Here is a 27,984-nt window from a genome sequence, read left to right on the forward strand (position 1 = left end):
TGGAGCACTGGGTGTTATGCACAAACAATGAATCATGGAACACTTCATCTAAAACTAATGATGTAATGTATGGTGATTAACATAAGAATAAATAAATAAATAAATAAATAAATAAAAAAGTTTCCTACCAATAATCACTTTATCAGCCAAAGTTATTAGACATGAGCAGCATAATAACATAGCTGTCTATACACTATGCTGCTAACTCAAAGCTTAAGAACATATCAATAATCTTACCTTTTTCCAGTGGACTGTCATTATCTAAAACTCCCTTAAATCATCCAATCATCTGTACAACCTCCTTAGTAAAAACAAACAAACAAACAAAATCTATCCTAAGTTAAATGGAGTGCCCCCTGGAGGAAGTGCAAAGTCTCTGTGCATTCTCTCATCCTGATACTCAGCATAAGGACTTTTTATTGCTGTCTTACCATGTGCCAGGTACCATCACCTAATACAGCATCACACTGTCCTTGGAAGCAATTACTATTACACATTTTATTAATGCTATGGCTAAAATATGAGCTACTTTGTCAGAGCCAAGATTTGAATCTAGTTTTCCTAATGATTTCTTCTTTGAATTTATATTTCCAGAATGGAGCTATTTGTTCTCTTTATTTACCCTCCTTATTTAAATTAAATATCAAAAAAGATAAGAATCAAAACTTTAAATTCTCTTATCTGTAGCAATAACTATAAATTTCTTTATCTTATATTTAAGCATCAATTACAGTGGAATTTAAATTGAGAGTTTAATACCTCTGAAATCTGTTTTCTTGATTTGGCTACAAAATTTAGTGAAACTTTGAAATCTCTATCTATAAATCTGCATTTTTACCTTGATACACTTGGAGATTATGCCACAACTTCATTAGAAGAAAAATGGATATTAGCATCTTATTTAAAAAAAGAACTTTATAATGTTTCTTGGACATTAAACAATACTCTGACAAAACAACATTTTGATGACTTGAATACAAATGAATCAGAAACATACGGATTGAATTTTCTTTGACGTATAAGTGGGTTTGAATAAAAAGGGAAAAAAGTCATTGGCAAAATTCATTCTGAGTATTGCCAAACCTAAAATGTCTGAAAACATAGGATCTTTTAAAAGACATCCTAATGAACCCAAAAATACTCTCTTTGTTTTTCCATCTCTAAATTATTCTATAAACCCAAGTTTGAAAAAAGAATTAATTTACTTGGAAGGTTTAAACTACATAAAGCATCAAACAGTGGGAAATTATAGTGTTTGGAGGGAAATTCTAAGTCTTAAAATCTCAGTTAAATTGCTATCTGTGTAATAAACTGTGTACGTATATATGTACAAAGGATAATGATACCATAGATTTATCAACAATCTTAATAAAGACCTAATAAGTTAGACAATTAATGTATTTTTTTATAATTTGGTGAGCTGAAAATCTTACAATAAATTATAAACCAGACCTAAGCCTACTCATTTGCTATTTATTTATTTATTTATTTTTAAAGATTTTATTTTTTGATAAGAGAGAGAGACAGTGAGAGAAGGAACACAAGCAAGGGGGAGTGGGAGAGGGAGAAGCAGGCTTCCCACTGAGCAGGGACCCCGATGCGGGGCTTGATCCCAGGACCCTGGGATCATGTCCTGAGCCGAAGGCAGACGCTTAATGACTGAGCCACCCAGGCACCCCTCATTTGCTATTTAAAAAAGAGTACCTATCTTATCACAGAGACTTAGTAACCACCATGAGAGAATGCTTGAGAACTTTGAAACTGATTTTGCACAAGTGGATCCAACCACTTGTCTGGAATCTCTAGATTTGACCATTAAGAAGCAGCAGTGTTTCTTTTTTGTTAGCCTGCTCATATGTTTACTTTATTTTGCTGAAACAAACATGTGGAGTTTGGAGAATTATTCTGTATGAAAAAGAATCAATAAAATATCCTTAAACTCTCCTGCCAAATCCACAGCAGTTCATTTGTCAAATTTCTAAAAAGAGTATTTCATAAACTGACATAGTTTTCACAGTTCCTCTGAGGAATCATAATGCTACCTTTGATTTCAGCAATCTTTTGATTTCCAAACTATATACTTCAGCCTCTTTCCTTTTTTTTTTTTTTTGCAGGAGCAGGATAATCAAAATTTAATAATATACATCATTGATTTTCTCCTCACCTTATAACTGAAACCGTTTTAACTACTGTACTGTGAGATGGGTACAAAATTCTGCCCCTGAGTTACACCAAACTGATTTGGTTAATAATCACCCAAAAGTTACACTTTGGAATGTCTTCTTAGGAGTAACATGTTCGGTGGCAGGTGGCGTATAAAAGTCTTTTAAGTCAAAAACTCATTCAGTGATCATTCAAGACATGTTTCTAATACCTACCCACAACCTTCATTGTACCAAGCACAGAGGGTGCAACTGTGAAGGAGCAATACACATCCTATGACCTCATAAAACTGACATTCATTCAAACATGTAATCACTATGGTGTTGCTGTGATTGATTAAAGCAGCAGGCCTGGTTCTTTTATGACGTGTGATCAAGCAACAAGAACATATTATACATAAGTGAGATTTCATTTTCCCTCCATGATTTGCCTCCAAATCACTTTCCTAATAGCGTCTGCAGTCATATTTTAGACATGAATATTGTCCTAGCCAACTCTGAACTATTGACTTTTTCCAGACTATACAATGCCATTTTGCCATTCTCTGCATTTACTCACAGTGTTTCGTCATTCAGGAATGAATTCTCTCTTCCTGTTCTCACCACCACTCCACATATTCTCACAACTCCCTCTCTTCTCACCTCCATTTCTTTGAACCTTATTCAACTGACCTGGCTTGCAAGTTACCTGAACCATAGAACTTTTGGCTCTGTCCTATCTGGAATTAATCCTCTCTCTTCCATTTTCCTGGAGTGTCTTGATGATATCACTGTTTTTAGCATTTAGGGCACTTGACTTTTTCTAAAATTAGCTACCTATGTCTGTCTCCCAGATTATATTGCCCTTTAACATGTTGTCTTCCCTGTATAGGTACTCAATAATTTTATGTCAAACAAGTGAATAAGTAGATAATCCACAAATGAATTTGAAAGCAAACTTTCCTGAGTATCATCCAGTCATGACTACCAATTACTTTTGCTGAGAAGTAAATGTACGCAGAATCCATTATTGCAAATTAAAGATAGTTTGTCTGCTCTGTTTGAAGCAATATCGCAGTATCATGTTGAGAACATCAGCAGTAGTAATGAATGAAGCAATAATAAGCTGAAGCACCTGGTTATCCATATTAATAGAGAAATGTCACAAGTAGACTCTCCGTGAGGTTGCAGTTAATAAAACTAAGGTGCCAGGAGGGTCACTTTATTTCTCAAGACCAAATATGCTCCAGCTCTGGTGAAAATCTGTTTTAAGTATTGCTTAAATGCACAAAGCCAGCTTGCCTAGCACATTTAACCATTTTCATATTTTCATATTATACAATATTAAAGAGATAAAGAAAAGTAACAAAGGCTATAGGTAACCTAACTCTTAAATAAAAGACTGGGAAGCCTTTGAAAAAAGTGAAATATTTATTTTAGATTCAAAAGCAAACACAAAGCCCCCCATATATAATACCACAATAATTTAAAGTAAAATTAATATATATAAGAGAAATAAATCGAGGAGGGGGGAACTCCAAAATATAAAATATTCTTGGAAAGAGACCTTCTCTTCCCAAGAACTAGTCAACTATAAATTAAAAGCAAGACAGAAGCCAAATTATATGGATAGTAAAGCAAAGAGAACCAATACAGAAGAAGGAGTGGAAAAAAAACAGCAGAGAGAAATTTCAGAATTTTCAAGTGGGGTGTGAGTGGGTAGGGAATGAAAAGGCTGATCATATATCATAGATCTCTTGAGTTGTTTAGACATTTCAAGCATCTCCCCAAGGAGAAGACTGGGAGAAACACATACCACTAATTTAATTTTTCTTCTTTGGGCCACATACCAGGGAAGAAATGACGGCTCACCCCCACAGTGCTGATTTCCCAGTCACATTTCTGACCATAAATGTACAGTAGTTTAACATTGTAAGAATTCCTGCAAGATTATTTGAATATGGGCTTTTCTCCATCTACATTTATAATGCTTGAACTCTGAAAATCCTAAATGGTAATCTCAAAGCCATAATTGGAAAATAGCCTATAATTCAAAGTATTTGAATTGTTCATTAAAAATATTAAAATTCAGCATTGTAATTAAAATCTATGGAAAAGTCTAGATTTTGTGGGAAAATGTCTGAAACTGGTCAATAGCACTAAGAACTTTTTCTAGATCAAGATCTGAAGCGTGAAACTTTCACTAGATGAACTCTGTAATAAATTTAATTTGTATCTGTCAGCCTCATTTCATATATGCAATCCTTGGAGTACCAACATTGGTTATAATATTATTCTTAGGCTGTAAATCTGGTTATATAGGTAAAACAATGTCACTCTGAAGTCCTATTGCTTATAGCAATAAATGCCCTTGCAAGAGATCCAAGTCAGACCTAACTTTTACTTTACTCTGTATTTTTTAAGCGAGACTTTAGTGTAATATAGCAGAGGACTGAGTAGGGCAAACTCTAGGGCTAAGGTGTCTATTGCCTGAGCCTGCAGAAAACTAAAGGCAGTAAAGCTTAAATAAGGCACACCCTCTAATTAATCATCCCTTTATAAACTACCCTCCCTGTGCCTGGCCCTCACGTTCGCAGGGTGTGATACAAGAGCACAACGTAAGCCCACTTGGTCTACATCTAAATATGTAAAAAGTACTAATAAATCATTAAATAAATTATGTTCTATCCTCTTATCATGACAAATGTAATTTTACATGACTTGAAAGTCCAGATTTGGATTTAAAATTTTTGGACTCTGGGCGCCTGGGTGGCTCAGATGGTTGAGCGTCTGCCTTCAGCTCAGGTCATGATCTCAGGGTCCTGGGATCGAGTCCCGCATCGGGCTCCCTGCTCCTTGGGAGCCTGTTTCTCCCTCTGCCTTTCTCTCTCGCTCTGTCTCTCATGAATAAAAAAAAATTAAAAAAATAAAAACTTTTAAAAAAAAAATAAAATAAAATTTTTGGACTCTTTGAGTGATCAAAGGACGACAAGATTCTGAATAAATTGGTCTGGGCTTCCCTGGCCTCCTGCTAGAATGTGCAAAGGCCCCTTTTACCGCAGTCTTGGTCAATTCTGTTGCATTTGTCTGAAAGGGCCTGCCCCTGACTTTTTCCCCTAATCACACCTTCCTGATCTTTAAGACTGTAGTTTAGACTCACTCACTGATCTATACTTGTAAATCCATTGGGCTCTTCTCAGTATGCAGTATCACCCGTTCACTAATATATCTATGTGCTCACTACCTGAGCCTCACTCAACTGCAAGCCTCACGAGGTCACTTCTGCACTTGCTTACCGTTTTATCTCCAGCATCTAGCCAAGCATACCACACACTGGTGCTCAATGAATACTTGGGAGCCCAATAATTTCTGGAGCTTCTTCAAAATGAAGATTTCCTACAGACCCTCCCACCCAACAGGCGTTTCTGGAGCTGTTGTCTTTGACCAAATATTGGAATATGTTAAGACCTAACGATGTTTATCTTCTGCAGTACTTTGTGCCTCTTTTGTTCTATCTCCATCTTTCCTTCTCCCTTTGTATTATTAATAGCCCCTCTGCCTGTTTCCCTAACACCACCGTATACATATAATATATATACATATATATATCTTTGTTATTTTTAGTCATTTTGAGATATCTTTTACAAATAATAATATTTATTTCAATGTACAGCTTATAAATTCTTACAAACTATATAGTTGTATAACTACCATCATAATCAAGACATAGATCCATAGCACTTTGTATATAGCTGTCTTTTGGAATTATTGTATTACAGTAGTGCTACTTGTTTGTGTACACGTCTTCAATACTAGATTAAAAACTTCTTGAGATCCAGAAACAATATCTAATTCTTCTTTACCCCTCCATCCCCACTACAGAGCCTCAAAATAAACGTGTGTTGGGAAAATACGTTTACAAATCAATTAACTAATTAACATATTGCACTATCCTACGGCAGGTGCTACCTTGCACATCATAAGTATAAAACATTCTAGTCTATCTTGGTTAAATTATATAGAAAGCTGTAACTCTTAATGTGTCAAAACTAACGCCCCAAAAGAAATATTTGAAATTCATTGCTTACCATCTCCTGTTTCTGCACAGAGTTGTAAACCCAAATTATTCTGTGGATTAATTACCCAATGATTGCTGGTCACAGTGATATCAAAGACAAGCCAACCCACATCTAAAGCTTGGGCTTTCCTTGTGTCTAACAGGAACAGATCTGCATCCCTAAGGAGAAACAGAACAACAAAAAAGTTAAAAGTGTGAACAAAGATCATCATTTCCTATACTTAAGTGAAAACATTCCAAAAGCACTCTTTAAAATAACAAAAGTTAAAAAAATAACAAAAGTTAATTAAAGAACAAGGGGAACAAGGGACTCAAGTGATGAGTAATAAGATACAGAGCCTTTTATTGTTGGCCTCCAACCCAAATCTAGTGCAGATTAGTAATAGCTGAAAGTAATTTCCATCTTCCTGCTCTTCGCTGGCCTTTACGAACTGACTTAGTGGTCTGGATTTGGGCTCTGATAATCAGCGTTCCCTGAAACCCCTGTCAGTAAGTAGCCTTCCCCGGCAAGTACACTAGCAAGGGTTAAACTGGGTAGAAATGGAAGGGAAAGTAGCTACTCTAATTTGGATGAATGTGGATTGTCGAAGGAACGAAGGAACGGAGCAGGGATGGGCAGGATGTGATGCAAGCATCTGCTTTAGAGATAGTTGTCCCTTATTTTTCATTTTCATTATACTTGGGGTTTTTTTCCATTATATAATATATATTTTTATTTTTTATTTCATTTTCCATTTTGATTATATAATTATTTTATGGATACCAAAGGCCAAGAGAGGCTCTCAGACTGCACCATTGGATTAAAGGATGAATCCCATGAATGGAGCAGCAGATGCTCCCTGACTTGCTTTAATATCTTCTGCATGCATGAGACCCCTGGGGACAGTAATGGCTATGATTATGAAAGTGTATGTTTTGGAATACTCTCCACAGTGTCACTGTGATTAACATTTACCAATCTTAACTTTAGCAATTAAATTTCCAAATGTATGAACATTTGTTGAATTATAGTGAACTGCTTTTTATTTATTATTTCCTTAGTACAGGCAGCCTCTGATCTAAAAGTTACGTATGTCGGACATTTCATCCTTACAACAGCTCTTTTTCAAAGTAGCATAGAAATATACTATTATGCATTTTTATGACATTTGATCCTGGGCTGAATCTGGGTAAGAACATATTATTTATATGAGGAAAGGCAAAGCTATGTCATAATCAGCCATGTTAAATACTGTTCTGCATTTGCCATCTAGTTGCATCACACAAGTCACTTCAAAGGTGACTTACAAAATGTAAAAAGCAAATTTTGAGTAAAACCCAATTATGTATATATATTATTTCTTAAGAAAAATACTCTATTATCATTGAAAATTTTAATTATTTTTAACAGAAGTGAAGATTCTCAATGTTTTAGAAGCTGCATCTTCATTTTTTTTATTTCAACTTGATTTATTTCATTCTTTCACTAACCTAGAGAAGTTAAAATTTCAACTTGATTTATTTCATTAAAATAAAAGTTAAAATTATGATTATTTAAATCATCCAGCTACTCTAGTCCCAAGGATGCAACTTTCATTCTCTTTCACAATTTAATCATAATGTTTACCAAAAGGAGGGGTACAGACATCTTTTCATATCTAATACGGGACTCAGTTTGAGATACCGAAGACATATGGCAAGCATATACTACAATGCAATGAAAATGTTCCACTAGTTCTCACTTGGATTTTAAGGACCCATTATATTCATAGTGTGATGGGATATCAATCCAATTCTCCCTCTTCTTCCTAACTTGGAAAACTCATCAAGTAAACAGAATCTGAGAAAATACAAATTATCCTTAAATTCTTGAGATATTTGGTGAGTATCTTTGAAGCTATACTATTGGAATAATTTAATCACATTATCGGCTTCTGAAACAGGAGTCACCCTGTAGCTTGGGAAATACTCAAGTCCTACCCTGCTGTCAAGCCTGCTTTCAATTTGAAATATGGCATAAATGCTCTAGTAAGTTCTGCAGAGTTTATAATGCCACCACCTTGGCATGAAATAAACAAACATTTGAAGAACAAAAAAGAACAAAGAGGTAAAATTTGAGAACAATTTCCACTAAGTAACAAATGTCTTTAGGTAGTTATCCAGGTAATATTTTCTATTATTTTTAAATTTTGCTATTTTTCCAGAAAAATATCCCCAAACTATCCACATTCAAATACCCAAATTTTCAAGCATGTCTGTGAAGAAAATGGTTTCAATTTTAATGGCTATATTTAGAAAAAGCATCATCCAGAGGATTCAAGCAAGCCCTAAATATCTGAATTTCAGAGATGCAACTTTCAATTCATTGGAAGGTAAATCAAGGCAGATGGTAGGGTTTGAAAAATCCATATATTTCTAGTTACCCCTCTGAAAAATTTTGAAGTTTCAATTGCTTGCATAAGCTCCATGGGTTCCTATTCCTGAGCAAAGCTATTTTATTTTTGACTGATAATTGCTATTCTTTAATTTTTCCTCTCTCCTTTTCTAGAAGCTCTTCTGCATTACCTACAGACAACAGAATACACTTTGGAAGAATCAAGTCTATTATTAATCAACACAATGGTAACAATTCTGCAACTTTCACTCATGTAATACCTTTCATAGCAGTCTCTTAAAAATAAATCCCTACCCGTTCTGTAGAAAATTAGATGCGATTTCTTTTGAAGTACAAAATCACTCACTAAAAATGGAACTTAAATCACTGGAAATAGTAGAAATACTATGTCCTACGAACAGTATAAAATAAACCTGTTAATGTTGCCCCATCTTACTATTTTTACCTGACATTTTTATTGAAATTCTTGAAATATCTAATAAAAGTTATTTTAAAATATTAATTCATTTAAAAGGAATGCAGTAGAGAGAAAATATATATGCAGAAAAATATATTTATTTGTAGCAGAAATAAATCCATAATAAAATTTCTGTATATTGTTTATAATCATAATAATGAAACTAAAATTAAAATCTGCATTCCAGCAAAGGCAATAAAGTCCATTTACATGGATGTGTATAAGCAAATATTTCACAATGGTATTGTGTTAGCTTTCTAAGGCTGCCATAACAAAGTACCATAGACTGGGTGGCTTAAACAACAGAAATTTATTGTCTCACAGTTCTGGAGGCTGGAAGTCCAAATCAAGGTGTTGGTAGGGCTGGTTCCTTTGAGAGCTATGAGGGAAGTATCTGTTCTAGGCCTGTCTCCTTCTCTTGTAGCTGGTCATCTTTTCCTTGTGTCTTTCATATAATCTTCCCTCTGTGTGTGTCTCTGTGTCCAAATTTCCCTTTTTATAAGGACACCCTAATTGCCTCATTTTAATTTAATTATCTCTTTAGAGACCCTATCTCCAAATAAGGTCACATGCTGAGATCCTGGAGGCTCAGACTTCAATATATGGATTGGGGGAGAGAGGGGAGTACAATTCAACCCATAACACTATTTTAAAATATTTTTTTACAGGCAGAAATTATCCTGGATGTGAATGTTCTGTGTTTATTTACATTATAGCAATTATCAACATTGAAATGTTTTCAAAAACAAATATGTGAAAGTAAACTTATATTGATTAAAATAATTCATAATCACTAAAATTTGTATCTTTCTTTTTCAGAAAGAATTTGAATATTTGTCTAGACTATGATATAAATCAGCATAATAATTTCTTATACAGCTAAATGAAATCATCATGCAGTTGTTAAATACAGTTATATTTAATAGATAAAAGATTTGTAGCATACATATACACTTCTTGTATGTGAAATATATAAATATATTAAAAATAGTTACTCAAAGGTGAATAATATGTATATAGATAGATACATACATACACACATTTAGAGTTTGGTACAAACACATTTGCACAGATCTTACTTTAATCATGACCAGAGGCTTAAACATGTCTAGTCATGAGAAATTGGTGGACTGTAGATACTGATTTGGAAAGGTGCTTTACATTTTATTGAGAGAGGAAAGAGTTTTGTATACGTGCCTTAGGAGTCTGAAAATACTAGAAGGGTAGGAAGCATGGGTATTTCACTAAGGACTAAACAGCAGGAGCCAAAATTCAACAAACTTTGAATTGTCATCATACTTACAACTTGAAAATATAGATTGATGGAATGAGAAAATTGAAGTTATATATTTAAGAATGTGACAGCAGGAGAGCTAAAATTTATCTTACCACCTTTATGTAAATATCAATGTAATGTAATGATAAAAAGGATTTGGGGATCAGACAGAGCTTGAATAATTAAGGAAGTCCTCAGTCTCAGTTTCCATAATGTTTAAAATATAGTATGGTAACCCCTGCCTTAAAAGATTTTGTAAAGACCAAATGTAATATAATCTGAATATCTATCTAAATGAGAGGCAAATTATAGGTGAATTTTTACATGGTGTGTCATAACACAGATGGCTCTAAATTGCTTAATTTTGACCTGTGAAGTTTGGGAAAGTATTATTTGGGGAGGCACATTATGATCAAACGACCTGAGTCAAGGTTATTTGGGGATGCTTAGAGATGTTAGCAATAGAATTGGTTACAACTAAAGGAGAAAGGAGGAAGAACAATGATAAGGGAAGGAGCAGAATGAGGGTGAGTGCAGGGAGGAAAGGATAAGCAGGGGGTGGAGAAAAAGAAGACACACAAGGAAATTCAGTAACTCTTCCTGGGTGTGTTGTTTTGAAAAATCCCATAATTGGCTGTCTTTGTAAGTCACTCTCTTAAAAATCACTTATATAAGCATAGAGTCAAAAGTCGCATGGTGGATATAACATTTATCCATCTAGAAAAGTTTAAAAACAAACAACAATAACAGAAAAAATGTGTACATACTGGTGCTTTTGATAACACGATATTTCCAATAACAGTATCATACACAGATTGAAAAAATGCTATTTTTCAGACAAAGATGAACCTGAAGATGATGTGGTTTGTAGTATTGTGATATATGACTCAAAATGCAGCAATAGACATGATGTCAAACATGCATGTAAAAAGCTTGAAAGTTTCACATATGTATTTTGAGAGTAAAACAAGGAATATCACTATATAAATATTTTATATGACATGATTAAAATATATACACATAATTATATGAGTAAATTTTTTGTATTATTTGCGTTCATTATATAGCCGTGTTTATAAAAAAAGATCCATTATATAAATACTCAATTTCTCCCTCTAATTTTTTGGATCTTTTACTTGGGTAAGGCAGATATCATTTTTATATGATCATATCATGATTATATGTTCTCCATATAATCAGGCATATACAGTATGCAAACATGCCCAGTATGCATGCAGTTTTGAAGGTTAACTTTCTCTACTGTCTAAATAGCTGACTAAAAGGTGTGTTCTCATTTTAAAACTAAATAAAAACTATGACAAAAAATGTCCAATGTGAAATTAGCTAGTCTGGGATTCTACCTCTGAAGGTGACTAAAATTGATCAAAGAATACTAAAACTAAGTGGGATATAAATTACTTAGCCAAACTGTTATTTTATTGATGAGAAAATTTAAAGAGAGATCAAATTATTTCTTATGGTTACTGAGCTAATTGGGAGACCATATCTCAGTTCTCCATATTTCATTTTCAGAACTCTTTCCCTTATATTATGGCAGCTCGTTGAGTCCCAAACTATATTTTGACTGTTCTCCTTATACCAAAAGATCACTGGTTTTTGGACTGGAATGCCAAAATGTCGAGCTGAGCCACCAGCCTAAAACAAGATGGTAGAACTGGAGCCAAGGAGTGACCTGAGACATTTTGTAAATTTATTCATCCATCCATTCATTTACTCACTCTTTCAATTTAACATTTATTGACTCTCAGTATGGGTTTTACACTATATCAGTTTAACTAAACTGGAACTACCCTGTAAGGTTCTGGAGTAGGGTTGGCCACAAAAGAAATTTAGGTAAGATTTGGAAAGTGAAAGTGAAGCAGTAGCCATATTTATGCTTGGAAGACTTCCATATGTTCAAGTGTTACTACAACTTAGGCATACTGTCGAGATCTGCTGGTTCACCTTTTTGGTGTGGGGCAGCAGCTGAGCCTGCAGCTCCTTCAGATCCCACTGAATCTCCTTGTCCAGTTTCTCTGAATTCAGGGTCAGGCATGTGGACACATCTATGAGGAAAGATTTGGTAGCAAGGAAATCATCTGCATCATTGAAATTGGAGGTTTGGGGGCACCTGGGTGGTTCAGTCGTTAAGCGTCTGCCTTCGGCTCAGGTCATGATCCCAGGGGCCTGGGATCGAGCCCCGCATCAGGCTCCCTGCTGGGCGGGAAGCCAGCTTCTCCCTCTCCCTCTCCCACTCCCCCTGCTTGTGTTCCTGCTCTTGCTATCTCTTTCTCTGTCAAATAAATAAATAAAATATTTAAAAAAAAAAAAAAAGAAACTGGAGGCTTGAAGATAGGTTCCAATTTGTCCTCATGGTTTCCAGATCATCCTCACAGGTTCTACTTTGCCCTTCTTTTCCCCAACTCACCCATCTTTTCTTCCAGTCTTCTCTGAGGACCTTAAGCTTAGCATCAAATGTAGAGCAACAGCCTACACAGACTGCTTAACTACCTTCCACAATTGCATAAGGTCAAATCCCTATACTAAATCCTTATGGTATCATTCCCCAGAGGAATTAGACAGCTACCTTGTATTTGGTCAATTATATTGAGCCACTTACATCATAGAAGGGAAGTATTTGTTCTCACTGGAATAGGTACTGTGGATATGAATTTTCCTTCTCTGCCCATAAGGTTTCTGCTAAAATCAATACCCATGAAATTATAGAATGCCTTATTTGCTGTCATGGAATTTTAATGCTGCTTCTGATCAAAAAGCTCATTTAACAGCAAATGAAGTGCAGAATGGACTCACGCTCATGGAATTCTTTTGTCTCACCATGTTACCCATCACCTTGTAGCAGATGGCCTGATAGGACAAGGAAATGGCCTCTTTGAAGACTCAGTTATGCTACCAGTTGGTTGTCAGTATCTTGTGCAAATGGGCTAATATCTTCAGGAAGCTTTATATGCTCTATATCAGCAACCAGTATAGGACTATTTCTCTCATAGTCCTCTCTCATGAGTCTAGAAATCCAGAGGTGGAAACAGGAGTGGCTCTTCTTACTTGCTCTTCCTGATCCAACGAGCAAAATTTTTGCTGCTTGGCCCCAAAATGTTGGGCTCTGTTGGTCCAGAGCTCTTAGTTCCCAATAGTAGAATGGTACCATTAGTAGCCTTAGCAGTGGTTCCATTAAGTTAGAAATTGAGATATCCACGTGGGCACTTTGGGCTCCTCAGGCCAGTGAATCAACAAGCTGATAAAGAGCTGCTATAGTATGCAGGTTGATCAGTCCTAAGTATCAAGAGGAAACTAAGTTGATTCTACCACTGTATGGGAAAGGATCATGTCTGAAATATAAGACATCACCTGGAACACTCCTAAGTACTCCCATGTCCTATGATAAAAGTCAGTGGAAAACTACAGCTCAATGCAGGCATTACTCCTAATGGCCCAGACACTTCAAGAATGAATATTTCACTTACCTTAATAAGTAAGGACCAATGACTGACAGTAGTGCTTAGTGAAAACAAAAAGGATATGGTTTGTATAGCAGAAGAAGGAAGTTATAAAGACCAGCTACAACCATGTGACCAGTTACAGAAGTGAGGGTTGTAACAGTTATGAGTATTACTTTCTTATTTTGATATTAATGTATTTGTACCCCTATGAACCAATTCTTTTTTTCCCTTCCCCATCTGCCTATCACCTACTATAAGCAGTTTTGATGGTAGCTAACCTCATATTTCATATTGAAGTGACAGGATATTAAAGGGGCAATATGACCCAGCTAGAAAAGGACTGAACAACTTCCAAAGATGGATAAAAAATCGGAGAATGATTTTCCTATTATATTTTTTGGAAAAGTATGAATGTTTATAAAATGTATGTGTTGGTGTCAGTTTGACAATGATGGACTGCTGTGGCTTTATACTTTGTCAAATCAGCTAAACCGAAACCCAGACTCCCAGAATTCTCTCCCCTGTTTGGTTCTGTGTAATGGTTAGCCATACAAGAAATTTGTGCAGGAGTTGAAGTGAAGCAGCAGCCAAGTTTATGCTTGGAAGACTGGTTAAGTGCCAGGTTTTCCTCCTGCTCACATGCATTGCCGCTGATCTGCTGGCTCACCTTATTGTGGGGAACAGCTGGGTCTGCTGCTCTTCCAGCTTCCACTGGATCTCAGTAACACTGGTTTCTCCAAATCCTGGCCCACAGTTCCTCCTGCCAGGTCATCCTCTTCACCTTCACATCCTAAGCAAGGGGTATGTGGAGCTCATGGTGAAGTTTACCAGCTTACCCTGCAGGTCACTCACATCACTGAAGTTGGGACTTTCTGAGTAGAATGGTTTCCAATATGTCCTTGGAGTTCCAGCTTATCCTCCCAGCTGTTAGTTCTCCTCATGCTCTCCTACTTCCCATCCATTTCCCTTCCCAGTCGCCTGTGCTACAAACTTCAGACCCATCACCACCAGATGCAGAAGCAACAGCCTCATAGGAACTCTTAACCAGGTCCCAAATTGCAGAAAGACAAATCACTCTAATAAGTCCTTTATTCCATATCACTCACATGATTCTATTTCTCTTATCCAACACTAACTGACATATTCCCTGGTATGCATTGAATTGTGTCCTTCAAAATGATATGTTGAAGTCTAATCCCGGGCACCTATAAATATGATCTTATTGAAAATAGGGTCTTTACAGTGTAATCAAGTTGAGATTTGGTCATGAGGGTGGGGGCTATTCCAGTATAGCTGCTCTCCTTATAAGAAGAGACGTAGATAGACACATTCGGAAGGAAGATAGCTATACAAAGACAAAAGCAGAGATGGAAATTATGTTGATACAAGCCAAGAAACATCTGGGGCTATCAGGAAAGGAGCCTCTCTTAGAGGTTTTGGAAGGAATGTGGCCCTAGCAGAACCTTGACTTTGGACTTCTGGCCTCTAAAACTGTTAGAAAACCAATTTCTGTTGAATTAAGCCATTCAACTTTTTGGTAAGTTGTTACAGCAGCTTTTGCAAACTAATACAGTTCTCTAGTTGGGATATTTCACATATTAAGCAGGAGGTGGGAGGTAGTATCAAAGAATGAAAAAGTGTCCATAAGATTTCATAACAAGGAGGGTGTTGGTGGATGATGTTGATGGATGATCAGTAGAATGGAATTATGAGAATCAAATTGCAGGAGTTGAGGGGTGAATAAATATAAGAAAGTGAGAGGATTTAAAGCAAAGTTATAATGATCTTCATTATAAGTCTACCTTTATAAAGCAAAGAATCATTATTGTAGGTGGGATTGGTATCTGCTTAATTTCAACAAAGACTTGCTATATGTCAGCTTTGATTAGAATAATTATGCCCTTTAAGTCATCTTTCTGAGCTTGTTTCTTCTTCTTTAAGTAAAGATTAAAATAATATCTATCTCAAAAATATATCGCAGGGGGGAGCCTGGGTTGCTCAGTCATTAAGCGTCTGCCTTCGGCTCAGGTCATGATCCCAGGGGCCTGGGATCGAGCCCCGCATCGGGCTCCCTGCTCAGCTGGGAGCCTGCTTCTCCCTCTCCCACTCCCACTGTCCCTGCTTGTGTTCCCTCTCTCGCTGTGTCTCTCTCTGTCAAATAAATAAAATCTTAAAAATATATATATATATATATATACATATATATATATATATTGCAGGGATGAAAGGATACACAAATAAAAAATGCTATGCAAACTACAATTGCTATTTTCTTACCAAAACAAATTTATTGCATGTAAGTATGTATATAATAAGTTGTATGTATTATGCTTGATGCCATAATTAGGATCAGAAGTGATTTATGCAATTATTACTGCAAAAGTTCTTTAACTAACCTGTGTTTATAAATTTTGGATATAGGTATTAATTCCTTCTCTTTAACTTTAGTAACATTTATTGATGCATATAATCCATAATGAACCTTTGCCCCTAAATTGGTTAGAGGGAAAAAATTAAGTTGAAAACTTACCAAAAGGAAGTAAAATTATTTATATAATCAACAATAAGAGATAATGAAGGAGAAATATTCTTCAGATTGTTATGGTTTCAGTTATATTTATTTATGAATGTGTATGTGTATATACACATAACATTATATATTATATAATAGAAAAAATAGTTAACCAAGAGCATAATCATTCTATAATCTAACCACCAAGCACTAAACCTGGTCAAGAAAAGCTTTCAGAAATTGTCTGGAAGGGGTGCCTGGGTGGCTCAGTCGTTAAGTGTCTGCCTTCGGCTCAGGTCATTGTCCAAAGGTCCTGGGATCGAGCCCCGCCATCGGGCTCCCTGCTCAGCAGGAAGCCTCCTTCTCCCTCTCCCACTCCCTGTGCTTGTGTTCCCTCTCTCTCCGTGTCTGTCTCTCTGTCAAATAAATAAATAAAATCTTAAAAAAAGAAAAAAAGAAAGAAAGAAACTGTCTGGAAGACACACTTTGGAGGAAAAGTGGCATTACTCTTTTTCCATAAGACATGAACCTTACAGTACACAGGACTTCTCCAGTCTTTCCAAAATTTCTACTATTATAAGTATTTCACCTACTGGATATATATACACACACACAGGAGGCCCCCTCATTCAACAAGAAACAAAGAAGTAAGATTATTACACAGATAGTCCAACCACTTTTAATGCCTCCTAATCAATGAGCCATGCACCCAGAGTCCTTAGGACTCGAAAAGCTCTTCCGTGCCATGACGCATAGGGCGCAAAATATGAAATTAGTCAAAGAGAAGTTGACTGACCGGTACTTTAGTCCCATTTGTATATTTATAACTTAAACTTTTAAATAGAACAGGGTTTCTCAACCTCAACATTATGGACATAAAGGTCATTCTTTATGGTGCGAAGGAGCTGTCCTGTCCATTGTAGAACGTTTTATCGCTTCTCCCACTACTCCAGCATTTCTACTCACTAGACTCCACTAGCACTCCATCCTCCCACCCTCACCAACTGTGGCAGTCAAACATGTCTCCAGACATTGTGAAATGTTCCCTGGGGCCCACATTGCCCTAGTTGAGAACCCCTGAAAGGGAGCACGAATCCCTGCACACTGCAGCGACTCAAGCTATGCTACAAGCTATCCTGTATGGAGAAAACGACATCAACCATGGAGCATCCTGTTCTGCCATACTGCTCTCAAGAGCCCATGAAGTCTTCCTGAGTGGAAATTGTCAGTATAGATTCTGAAGTATGTCCACAGAAGAATCACAAATCTTAGCGAAGCAGGATGGGGGAGATGATGTAAATATGAAGCTGACTGTGAACTGGAATGATGACAGCTTAACTAAATATATCCAAGTAGTGAAGGTGGCTAATGACATCAAGCAGGCTAACTTAAAATGTTTTTACAATGGAGTACAAAAATTTATATTCATAGCAGAACATTAGGAAAAGGTTGAATTCTGCATAGCAATGTATACATATATAGGCACATACATGTGCATATATGTGCATATACATGTGCACATGCGTGCATATACATGTGCATATGTGTGCACATATATGTGAAAAAAATTAATTCACGTACAGCACTCAGCACAGTGCCAGACACATGGTGAGTGCCCATTAATTGGATAAGCCCTGGCTGCTATTCTTAGTAATAGTAATATTGGCATTGATAGTTTTACTCGTATTATTTCATTCCTTATACATTTAAACATTTTAATACTCAGGAATATTTCTTCTAGGACACAACCCTCTCTCTGTTTCTCTGTCTCTCCCTGCCCCTCTCTCTTCTCCTCCCTCTCAATCTCTCTCCCTCTGGCTATAGGAAATTCCTACTCATCTTGAAAGGCCCAACTCAAGGGTGCACTCCTCTCAGTGGCTTCCCTTAAGGTCCCTCACCTTCCCACATGAAGAATTAATTTCCCCTTCATTTGTGTTTCCACAACACTTAGTGCATACTTACATCATAGTGCTTAGCACATTGTATTATAGTTATTAAAGTCTGTGTGCGGCAGGCCCACCACAGCCCCTAGCCCTCAGGCTATGAGCTTTTGAGATTTTATTTACTCGGCCTTATGTCCCTTGTGCTTGCTACATGGTAGGCGCTCAGAAAAAGCATGCCGACCTCAGCTGAATTATCTGGAAAATTCAATCATGTGGAAACCTCATTTCCCAATAATGCCAGATATATGAGGTGTGACTGAGGAGCAATGCCTTCAATATAGAATTTGGGGCTGTAAGCCTTATATGAAAAGATTAAATAAGTGAAATGATGCAAAGTGTGTTAACTTTTTACCAAGAAAAATAAAAATCTGGATAAATATCAGAACACTCCTTTAAATCGCACACATTTAAATATGAGTGGGAATAAATGGGGGAGGTGGGAGATGGTAGAACTAGAATATATTATTTTAAGACTTTTAAGTCTTGCTAAGATAAATACATGTGAAAGAGATGATATAATGGGTCTTTTAAAAATTTTTCATTACCTAAACACTGCCAAAAAATTCATATATTAGATGGTTAATGGATTAGACAATGTCTTGAATATAAAACGTATCTATAAAACATCAGTCTGAGTTACCTTGAGAATCCCCACTACAACACTCCTCGATAAGAACATTAGGGAAAGTGAGCTTTATGTATGTGAGATATATATATATATATATATATACACATTGTTGAATGCATTGTATTCAAGAACACAGTCTGCACTGACATTTCAATTGTTTCTGAGTTTAATTCAAAACACTAAGTAAAATAAAACCCACAAGTCTGAAGATAGAAGTTTTACATAGAAACTTTAAGAGGTCACCCTAGGCTTGAAAATGGCCAGAAGTACTAGCTTCTTTTCCTACTTCCATTTTAGTTCTTAAGAAATATAGGAAGCCATAGAAAATCAATACTAAACAAAACATAATAATAATTGGATTTCAAAAGTACTTTTTTTTAGTTTTTATTTAAATTCTAGCTAGTGAACATATAGTGTAATATTGGTTTCAGGAGTAGAATTCAGTGATTCATCATTTACATATAAAACCCAGTTCAAAAGTATTTTTTAAAACTGAAATTCTTTCTGTTTTAACTGTGATGACATGATATATAAATGAAGTATTTTTAATTTGTTCCTCCTCACTTTCAGAGAGCTAAAGTCAAGGCTCCCAGTTGGCACAATAACTTCCCACAGTATAAAGGAAAGAAAAGATATAGATATATAGATATATATATAGAGAGAGAGAGAGATACTTATCTATCTTCATTTTCTGTGGGAAAAAAGATGCCTTCTATGGCTTATTAAAAATAAGGGCCACTTATTGCTAAATGCTAGTGTTTTGTTTAGTTTCATTTTGGTTTGGTTTTTGCCCACCTCTACCTCAAGAAGCTGGGAAGGCTATTTTGTAAAGAAATGTGTAGCATGAAGTTGTTTCATTATTGTCTCTGTCTCAACTATAATTATACTTGTTTCTGATTATAAAAATAATGTTGGCTATAAAAATTTATCAAGTACACAAGGGGGTAAGAATTAAAATTTAAAACCCACCAGTCTGCAATAAACACTTAGTGCTTCCTTTTGATCTGTTTTCTACATGAATTTATTTAAAATTGGTATAATTATGCCTCATACTTTAGTCAATTAATGTTATAGTCTGAGAACCTTTCAGTGTTATCAAATATTTTTAAAACACAATTTCTACTTGTTATATAAAGTACAGTATCTCCATTTTCCATAAAATGAAGTGTGATATTTTATCTTCTGTTTAACACTGAAATGTCCTCAATTTATGTGATTGCAAACAATACTGTATTAAACACTTATATGTGAATCTTTGTCCAATTTGTCTACATCTCTGATATTTCTGTATAATTCATAAATAACTAGTCTCCCATCTCCATCACTCTTCAGCTGTATTTCAAAGAAGAGCTTAATTACTTATTTAACATTTGCTTTCAGGGACAAGTTCAGAGATAGCTTCCATGGTGTTGCTGTTAAGTTGGGTAATATTCATTTCATTATTAAACTTAAAAATGTACCAATTCCTTTTTTATGAATCAAAGATCAGGGGATTTTTTATTACGTAAAGGCACCTGGCATCATATTACTTACTTTATCTTTACATAAAAATAGGTTATCAGTAAATGGTAGCTTTTGTTACTATAATAACCACCTACTTTTGGTTCCCCTATGCATACAATCCTCTAAACCCTAGCAAAATAGATGCTCTGACTGAGCTATATGAGTATATATTGACCAATGTATTTATAAAGTATCAACTATGGTCTTTGCACTGTGATAAGCACTAGTTCTTCCCAAATCATCTGAAACACTTTTATTGTTCTGTAATACTTATTTCATATTTGTAAACTGAAATCCTAAGATATACAGCAATCTCCCCATAGGGAAATTCCAAACTCCATGCTGTTATTGCTACACATCATTATGTCTATGGTGGCTGAAATCCCACATAGAAACCTGAAATATTCTAAGAGGCACATATACTGTTTCTATATCATCCATCCCTTAAATATATTTATATATTTCTTTGGAACAAAAAGTAGAGTGCAAAAAGTGAATCCTGAACGTATGACAAAGACAGGGCATTTTTTCTTACTGTGGATTAATAAACCACTAGTAATGGATGAATGTCTATTTCAAAGACAAGGAAAGAATTTTGCCAGAGATTCTCTCAGCTGATCAATAGTATACAAAATTGAAATGTAGGGTATACATGCGTGAGTTTGCATGTTTCAGAGATTGAAAAAGATAACTAGGAAAAAGCCTAAACACATTAGCAAAAACAAAACCCACAGAAAATAGTAAGTATAGCATAAGCCTACAGGATGATTCAGCAACAATACGTGATGGATTTCAAGAATGTCAACTTAAGAGAACTGAATTAATATGGAATCGAATTTACTGAATTGAACTTTTATAAATGCTATTCAGTAAATTGGATAACAACCTATGCAATCTATACCATCCTAGAGTTTAGAATGGCAAGCCAAGAGAGTACTTAAGATTTTAGAAATCATTTCTCAAAGATTTAGGGAAAATATCAAGGATATTAGGAAATCTTGGATCTTAGAATAGATCTAAACACATGTTAAAATAAGTAAAGACTTAGCCAAATTATACTCAAGAGTACTGAAAAAGCATGCAGATGTAGTTGTAGAAACACTGAGAGCAGTATTTTTCAAACCAGGTATAATTAGAGAAATAGCAAAGTTTCAAAATAAACAAATGTCCCATCGTTTGAAGAAATTTAAATTTTCATAACTGTGAAATCTGATAAGCTAAGCATCAACACCCATAAATATTCCCAAATGTATTATTCATACAAATCAGCATGAGTTCATCAGGAATCAATCTATAAATTATTATCAAGAGTTTCTTCTAGTAGTCCTTTATTTTCATCATGTTTATTATGTCTTAAATTATGCAATTCACATACTTAGAGAATAGATGTAAAAGAAAGTGAAACGGATGGCTAGTTCAGTGGATAACATTTAAAAATATCATGAGCATATACAACAAAAGAGTTAAATAAAAGTTAGGATTTTAAATTGTGATCAATGTAAGGTCTGTATTTAGATTCAAACAATCAGTAAGTATACTCCAGAGGATAGAGACCGGGTATACCAATAGTTCCTGTAAAAAACACTTGGGATATGAAATAACCAACTATAAATTCTGTATGCATAAATATTGTGAATGACCAAAAATGGAGATAATTCAAGTATTTTAATATATGTTAATAGAGTATTATCCCAATCATGGGTAAAAATAATTTCAAAATTTTAATTTGTATCAAACAAATTAGTGCTGAGGATTAAAAAAAATATTTAAGACACTATCTTTTCTTTAATGAGCTCACAGTCCAAGAGTGGAAACAAACAGAAAAAGAAAGTTACAACTAAAATATTGGTTAGTTATGGCAATATAATTAAATAATATTTGGAGTATAATTTTTAATTCTCATCACTTAATCTTATTTTTTTTAATTTTATCTATTTATTTGAGAGAGAGAGAGCATGAGCAGGGGCAGGGGCAGGGGCAGAAGGAGAGGGAGAAGCAGACTCCCCGCTCAGAACCCAACTACATAGGGCTCCATCCCAGGACCCGAAGGCAGATAGATGCTCAACAGACTGAGCCACCCAGGCGACCCCTCTCATCACTTAATTTTAAAAGACACCATCATTATTTAGTATTAAAAAATACAATGTAGTATGCCAGGCTCTTTCTCTGACAAAAACAAACAAAAAAAACCCCAAAACTTAGTATACTTATTTTATAAATGAAACCACTCGATTGAGATTTAAACAAACAAACAAAAATCTACCCATAGACAAATAGCTAGTGAGTGTTCGAGCTGAGAAAGGAACACAGATTTTTCTGCCTTGGATTACTGCTCTTAAAAAAAGATCAGCACTTATTAAAGTCCATCTGGCTGAAACAGTGTTTCAGGAGTATTAAGTATTATACACCCAAAGGAAAAGATTTCATAGTCAAATAATTTTGAGGAAAACTAGGTTTCTTTACTCTAAAGCTTTTTTTAAGACTTTAATATTCTGATGTGCATTGTGAATCTCCTAGAGAATGATCTAACAGATAGGATTTTCAAATGCATTTGACCTCAGAAGCTTTTTATTCTTTTTTCTTCATTGAGCATTATGAGGTGCTATTGTCCCATTGAGCACCCATTGGGAACTCTGGCACTCTCGAAGACCAAGAGAAATCTAAACATCAGGGACTAGAAATATTCAACAAGGAGAGGGAGGAGCCTTGGAGGGGACAAGATAGCTGTCTTTAAATATCTGTCTCATCAAAGAAAGACATACCATTTCACCAAAGGGAAGATCTAGATCTAATGAATGGAAGCTACTGGAGACAGATTTCACCCCAATATGACACATCAATTAAGAGTTAAAAAAAAAAAAAACAATAGAAGAGCCGTCCAACAAAGGTGGCTTATCACCTATAAAGGTGTTACCCAAGAGATTTCTTCACTAGGGGAAAGGCCTGAGAACTACACTAAGCTTTCTTTGCAACTCTTCTATTTGATGGTTCATTTGCAGTAATTATTAACTGAAGTTTTCATATATTTAGCATTTCAGGTTATCTGTCCATTTTTGCACCATTTGAATTAACCATTTTACAGACAGAAGACATACAGGTTAACGGTCAGAACCTGTTGCAAATGTAAAGCCTTATATCAAAATACACATAACAACACACATGCAATTTACATTTATGCCAAGGTGAAATAAAGCTGCTCTTCTCTAACTTACAAAACACCAAGTTATTTAAATCATTTTAATTATCAATTTTATGTGTGCATACTAAAATGGAAATTTTCTCATTTACAAAATGAGACAAGGGACCTGGGAAGCATGAAACCATCTAGTATACAAATTGGTGTCAGGAGGAAGGAAAAGCTAGGGAATGTGGAAGCCATTTTTCAGATCAATTATTCTTATTTTCAATGTGTCTATACCTGGCTTTCAATGTCATTACATCCAAAGAAAACATGATTTGATAGATCACATGGATTATCAATGGTTTTTACTACAATTAACCTTTGTTTGCATAGTTAAGTTAGATATAAAGTCGTTACCTATTTGTGTATTCCTTGATGATCTGATATATGCTAATCTTAATTGTTTCATTTTCAAATCGACTATTGCTCTGGTCCTTGTATATTCGGAATTCAGCTGCTGTCACTGCTTCTCCATGAGGAATTTGAGTCAGATCAAACCGGAATTCTTTGTAATGCCTTCGCTGGTGAGAAAAATCCTTGTCTCTTTCAACTGGAAGAAGAAGAAAAAAAAAAAAAAAAGGAAGGAAAAAAGTTAGTCCTTTATAAAATATGGAAATTAATGGTAAATTCTCCAGCTTTGAAAATGAAGACAAACAAGTAGGATATTATAAAACTGAGAAAACACTAGAACCACAGACCCATACATGTTTCCAGTGGAAGGAAATTCCACAAACCAACAACATTTAGTTCAAAAGCAATATAATCTCTGTGGTTTCATACAAATTCCTGGATCTTAAATAGAAAGGCTATCCAAAAATGTTTTAAAAAGCAAAGGTTATAAAATGATTACTAGTATGTATCAGGTACCAGAACACAGAAGGATTCATACAGGAATTAGGAATACGTTATAGAAACCCCAGGGTTCCAGGTGAAATCAGTGATGAGATTTAACACACCTGAGGGAGGAAAATAGGAAGGACTGAGAAATTGCAGGCACATAAAGGACTATGTTTATGACATTATAAAGGTCAAGTAAATAAAACAAATTTATGTTCACAAGAAAGACTACTTCTAAAATGCCTTCCCCAGAAGATTTTTTTTCTCCTTTTAGCAAATAAAATGTTCTTTTATTTTTTTAAATAACACTTTTATTACTTCTTATAGATTGTTTAGTACAACCTCCTTACCCATGGTGCAGCATAAAGCCTTCCAAAGACCTCTGTCTGTTCTTACTCAAAATAGAGGGAAACATATTTTCCCCCTTCAACAACCTTCCTGCTAAATGAAGTCAGAGAAGTTTTCCTCTTGGGAACATTATGGAATGTTGAAGAATTCAGGACAGTAAGTGTCAGGTATATTATTATCAAACCTGGCTTTGTAAAATAGAGTATTACAGTCTATATCCACTGGGCACCAAACACCTTCTTAAGGAATTATCTATTCAAAGGACTTGTTTTTAGTACTGCACTATCATTTGATGGAGTTATGTTTCTCAGTATTGGTAGCTTTCTCAAAATCTCAGTTATCTAGGATACTACAGGACAGGATCACAAAAATCTCACTCGAAAGCACTGTGCACAAGGCATCTCATAATTACAGCCTACAATCACACATGTGCATGTTCTCAGTGATGTGTTTCATTGCTAAAATTGTGTTGCAAGAAGATAAAAAAAATGGACCATATTTACATATTATGTAAAGTCATCTACTGTTCTGGAATCCCTTGTGAGATGTTAGTATAATAAAGTGGAAAGCTAGAATTTCAGCTGTTATTATAAAATTTCAGTTTTCTAATCCAGGCTATTTAACCTAACCCCTTAAGGGGGCAAATCTTCAGAGTTTAATAAAATTTTATATTAAATATACCACACAAAATAAAGTTGCAGTGCAGATTTGTCCAGTGACTCAAATTCTTATATCCTATTGCTTTGAGTTGTAATTGTACTAGTAAATTCCATGGGACATGTTGGAGTGAATAATGGAATAAAACTTATATCTATATAGCCTTGCACTCCTAATGATGCTCACAAATATTCACAAGGTAATCTAAGTTACCTCAAAGAGCAAGGCTAGGGAGGTGTCAAATATTAATACCCCTAATTTAAGAGTAAGAAATTGGGTGATGACAGCTAGGTGGTAACAGATGTCTGTCTTCTAAAGCTCATTATAAATCTTTGCTCAATGTCCATACCACCTACGTAATGACATCCTACGGTTCTGTACTTAGAGACTAGTTCATAGCTAGTATATTTTTACAATGTTTCTCAGCAGTACGCAAAAAGGTGGAGAATAGGCTGGAGAATCAAGGGCTTGATCAACAATGGTTAATTTGCATCTAACACAAACAAAGCTTGATTCATAGAAGTCTTCTAATAAATACTGAACAGAAGAGCGTATGAATGGATGAAAATATGACTCTATCTCTTCACTAAGTATCATCCTGCTGCATTACCTGTTGAGGAAAGGCATGATAATTTCTTTAACTCTCATTTGTTTGGCACATACTTCATTTAATCCTCATACCTTACTTATGTCTCCAAGTTTCTATAACTTGCCCAAAACCCCACTATGAATAATGGGGAGAGAACAAATTTCATTCCACAGTCAAGAATTCAATTCCTGGGGCGCCTGGGTGGCTCAGTCAGTTAAGTGTCTGCCTTCGGCTTAGGTCATGATCCCAGGGTCCTGGGATGATCAAGCCCCACATCAGGCTCCCTGCTCAGCGGGGAGCCTGCTTCTCCCTCTCCCTCTGCTATTCCCCCTGCTTGTGTGTGCTCTCTCTCTGATAAATAAATAAATATAATTAAAAAAAAAAAAGAATTCAATCCCCAAGCCCTCAACAACGTAACACTATGTTTTTTTCCTAGATGTGGTTTTGTTTTATCTCATTATCACTCACCAAAGTTGATCTTTCAATGCTTTCATTCTCCTCTATGATGCTCCTACTTTATAGAAGATGCCATGCTTTCTGGACTCTGCTCATTCTTCTAGAACTCAGTCCCTCCAATCTTTATTGTAGTAAATGTCGTGTTACATTCACTTATTTAATACTGATGCCATTTCTTATCTAAGGAAATTTTTATGAATAAGCAAGTGATTGTATTCATAATTTGAATTAATATTATGTAACATCTGTATTAGTATGCAAGGTCATCCTTTTATTACAACCATATTTTAAAATAATTGTAACTACTGACCAGCTGGAACTTTCCATATTCCAACCTTTTCTCCACCAGACCTACTACTAAAACTACCCTCCCAAAACAGATGAAAAAGGATGTACAGACATGTTTTATATCCCTTAAGTATAAGCTTGTTATAGGAGATATCCCTGCTGTGTTTATATCTGATGATTTGGGTACATATTAAGCATTGTTTCACCATATATTACAGTGTCCTATAACCCACTGCAGTTATAAATGGCTTGGAAAGCTTAAAAGATAAACAAATAAACAAGAAAATAATCAGAAAATATATACGATTTTTGTTTTTTTAATTCATATTGTATTAAATATTGGGGCCTCTCAATCCACTTTTTAATTTGAATGTTATAGCAACTAAATCCCATGAGATTCCTCAATCACCTTTATCACCATTTCTAATAAAATCTGTATTGCCAAGTTAAAATATGTAAGACTCCATAAAATCATAATTACATTCCTATTGGGTGGTAGAAAAGACTCTCTTAATCACTGGACAAACAAAAAACAAACAAAAAAACAAAAACGAAGACAGGAGTTTTCGCTCATTGAAAGCAGATCCAGACTTGTCAAGGGCATAGAATGACACATGTTAAAACATACTGAGGTCAGGAGGTTGACACTTCTCTCTAGTGAAGACCATTCCTTTATCCCATACCACAGACACCATTTCTCTGCTGTGGAGTGGAAAAGAGAGTTTGGGAACACACATAAGTAGATTTAAAACACACATCTGTATCAATCAATTCACCTATGAAAATTGCATTTAAAAAGAGAACACAGTGACCTGCCCAGACTGCTATTTTCAAATCCGCTTACATATCTAACAAGGTCCGTAGGCTGTATTTTGCCAACAGCCATACGTACAGTATGGCACACACTTCTCACACTGCCAATGAGGAAACATGCTTGTTTGGAAGATCGTCAGGTGTAAGCCAATGAATATCACCATAAAGGTTAAATAAGTCCATCAACATAGATCGTGTACTTATCTAAGATGATGGTTGCCAACAGTGCGCTCTGCATAAATTAAAAACAGTTGCTTTCCTGCATATATATATATATACAAATATAGATATATACATATATATACAAATATAGATATATACATATATACAAATATAGATATATACATATATATAAAAATATAGATATATACATATATACAAATATAGATATATACATATATATACAAATATAGATATATACATATATATACAAATATAGATA

At 35.1% G+C, this 27,984-nt stretch overlaps 1 protein-coding gene across 1 annotated transcript in view; it reads right to left on the bottom strand.

Moving 5' to 3' along the window:
• Positions 1–27,984, bottom strand: part of BMP5 (bone morphogenetic protein 5) — a 114,199-nt gene that overhangs the window by 33,874 nt on the left and 52,341 nt on the right. The window contains exons 2-3 of the mRNA XM_006728135.3: positions 23,912–24,104; positions 6,230–6,378 (exon numbers count right to left, since the gene is read on the bottom strand). Of these exons, the coding sequence (XP_006728198.1) occupies positions 6,230–6,378; positions 23,912–24,104 (342 nt within the window). The remainder of the gene's footprint in view (positions 1–6,229; positions 6,379–23,911; positions 24,105–27,984) is intronic.

This window comes from Leptonychotes weddellii, chromosome 8, assembly GCF_054177405.1.
Source record: "Leptonychotes weddellii isolate Sample4059 chromosome 8, ASM5417740v2, whole genome shotgun sequence".
In the NCBI taxonomy this organism is placed as follows: domain Eukaryota; kingdom Metazoa; phylum Chordata; class Mammalia; order Carnivora; family Phocidae; genus Leptonychotes; species Leptonychotes weddellii.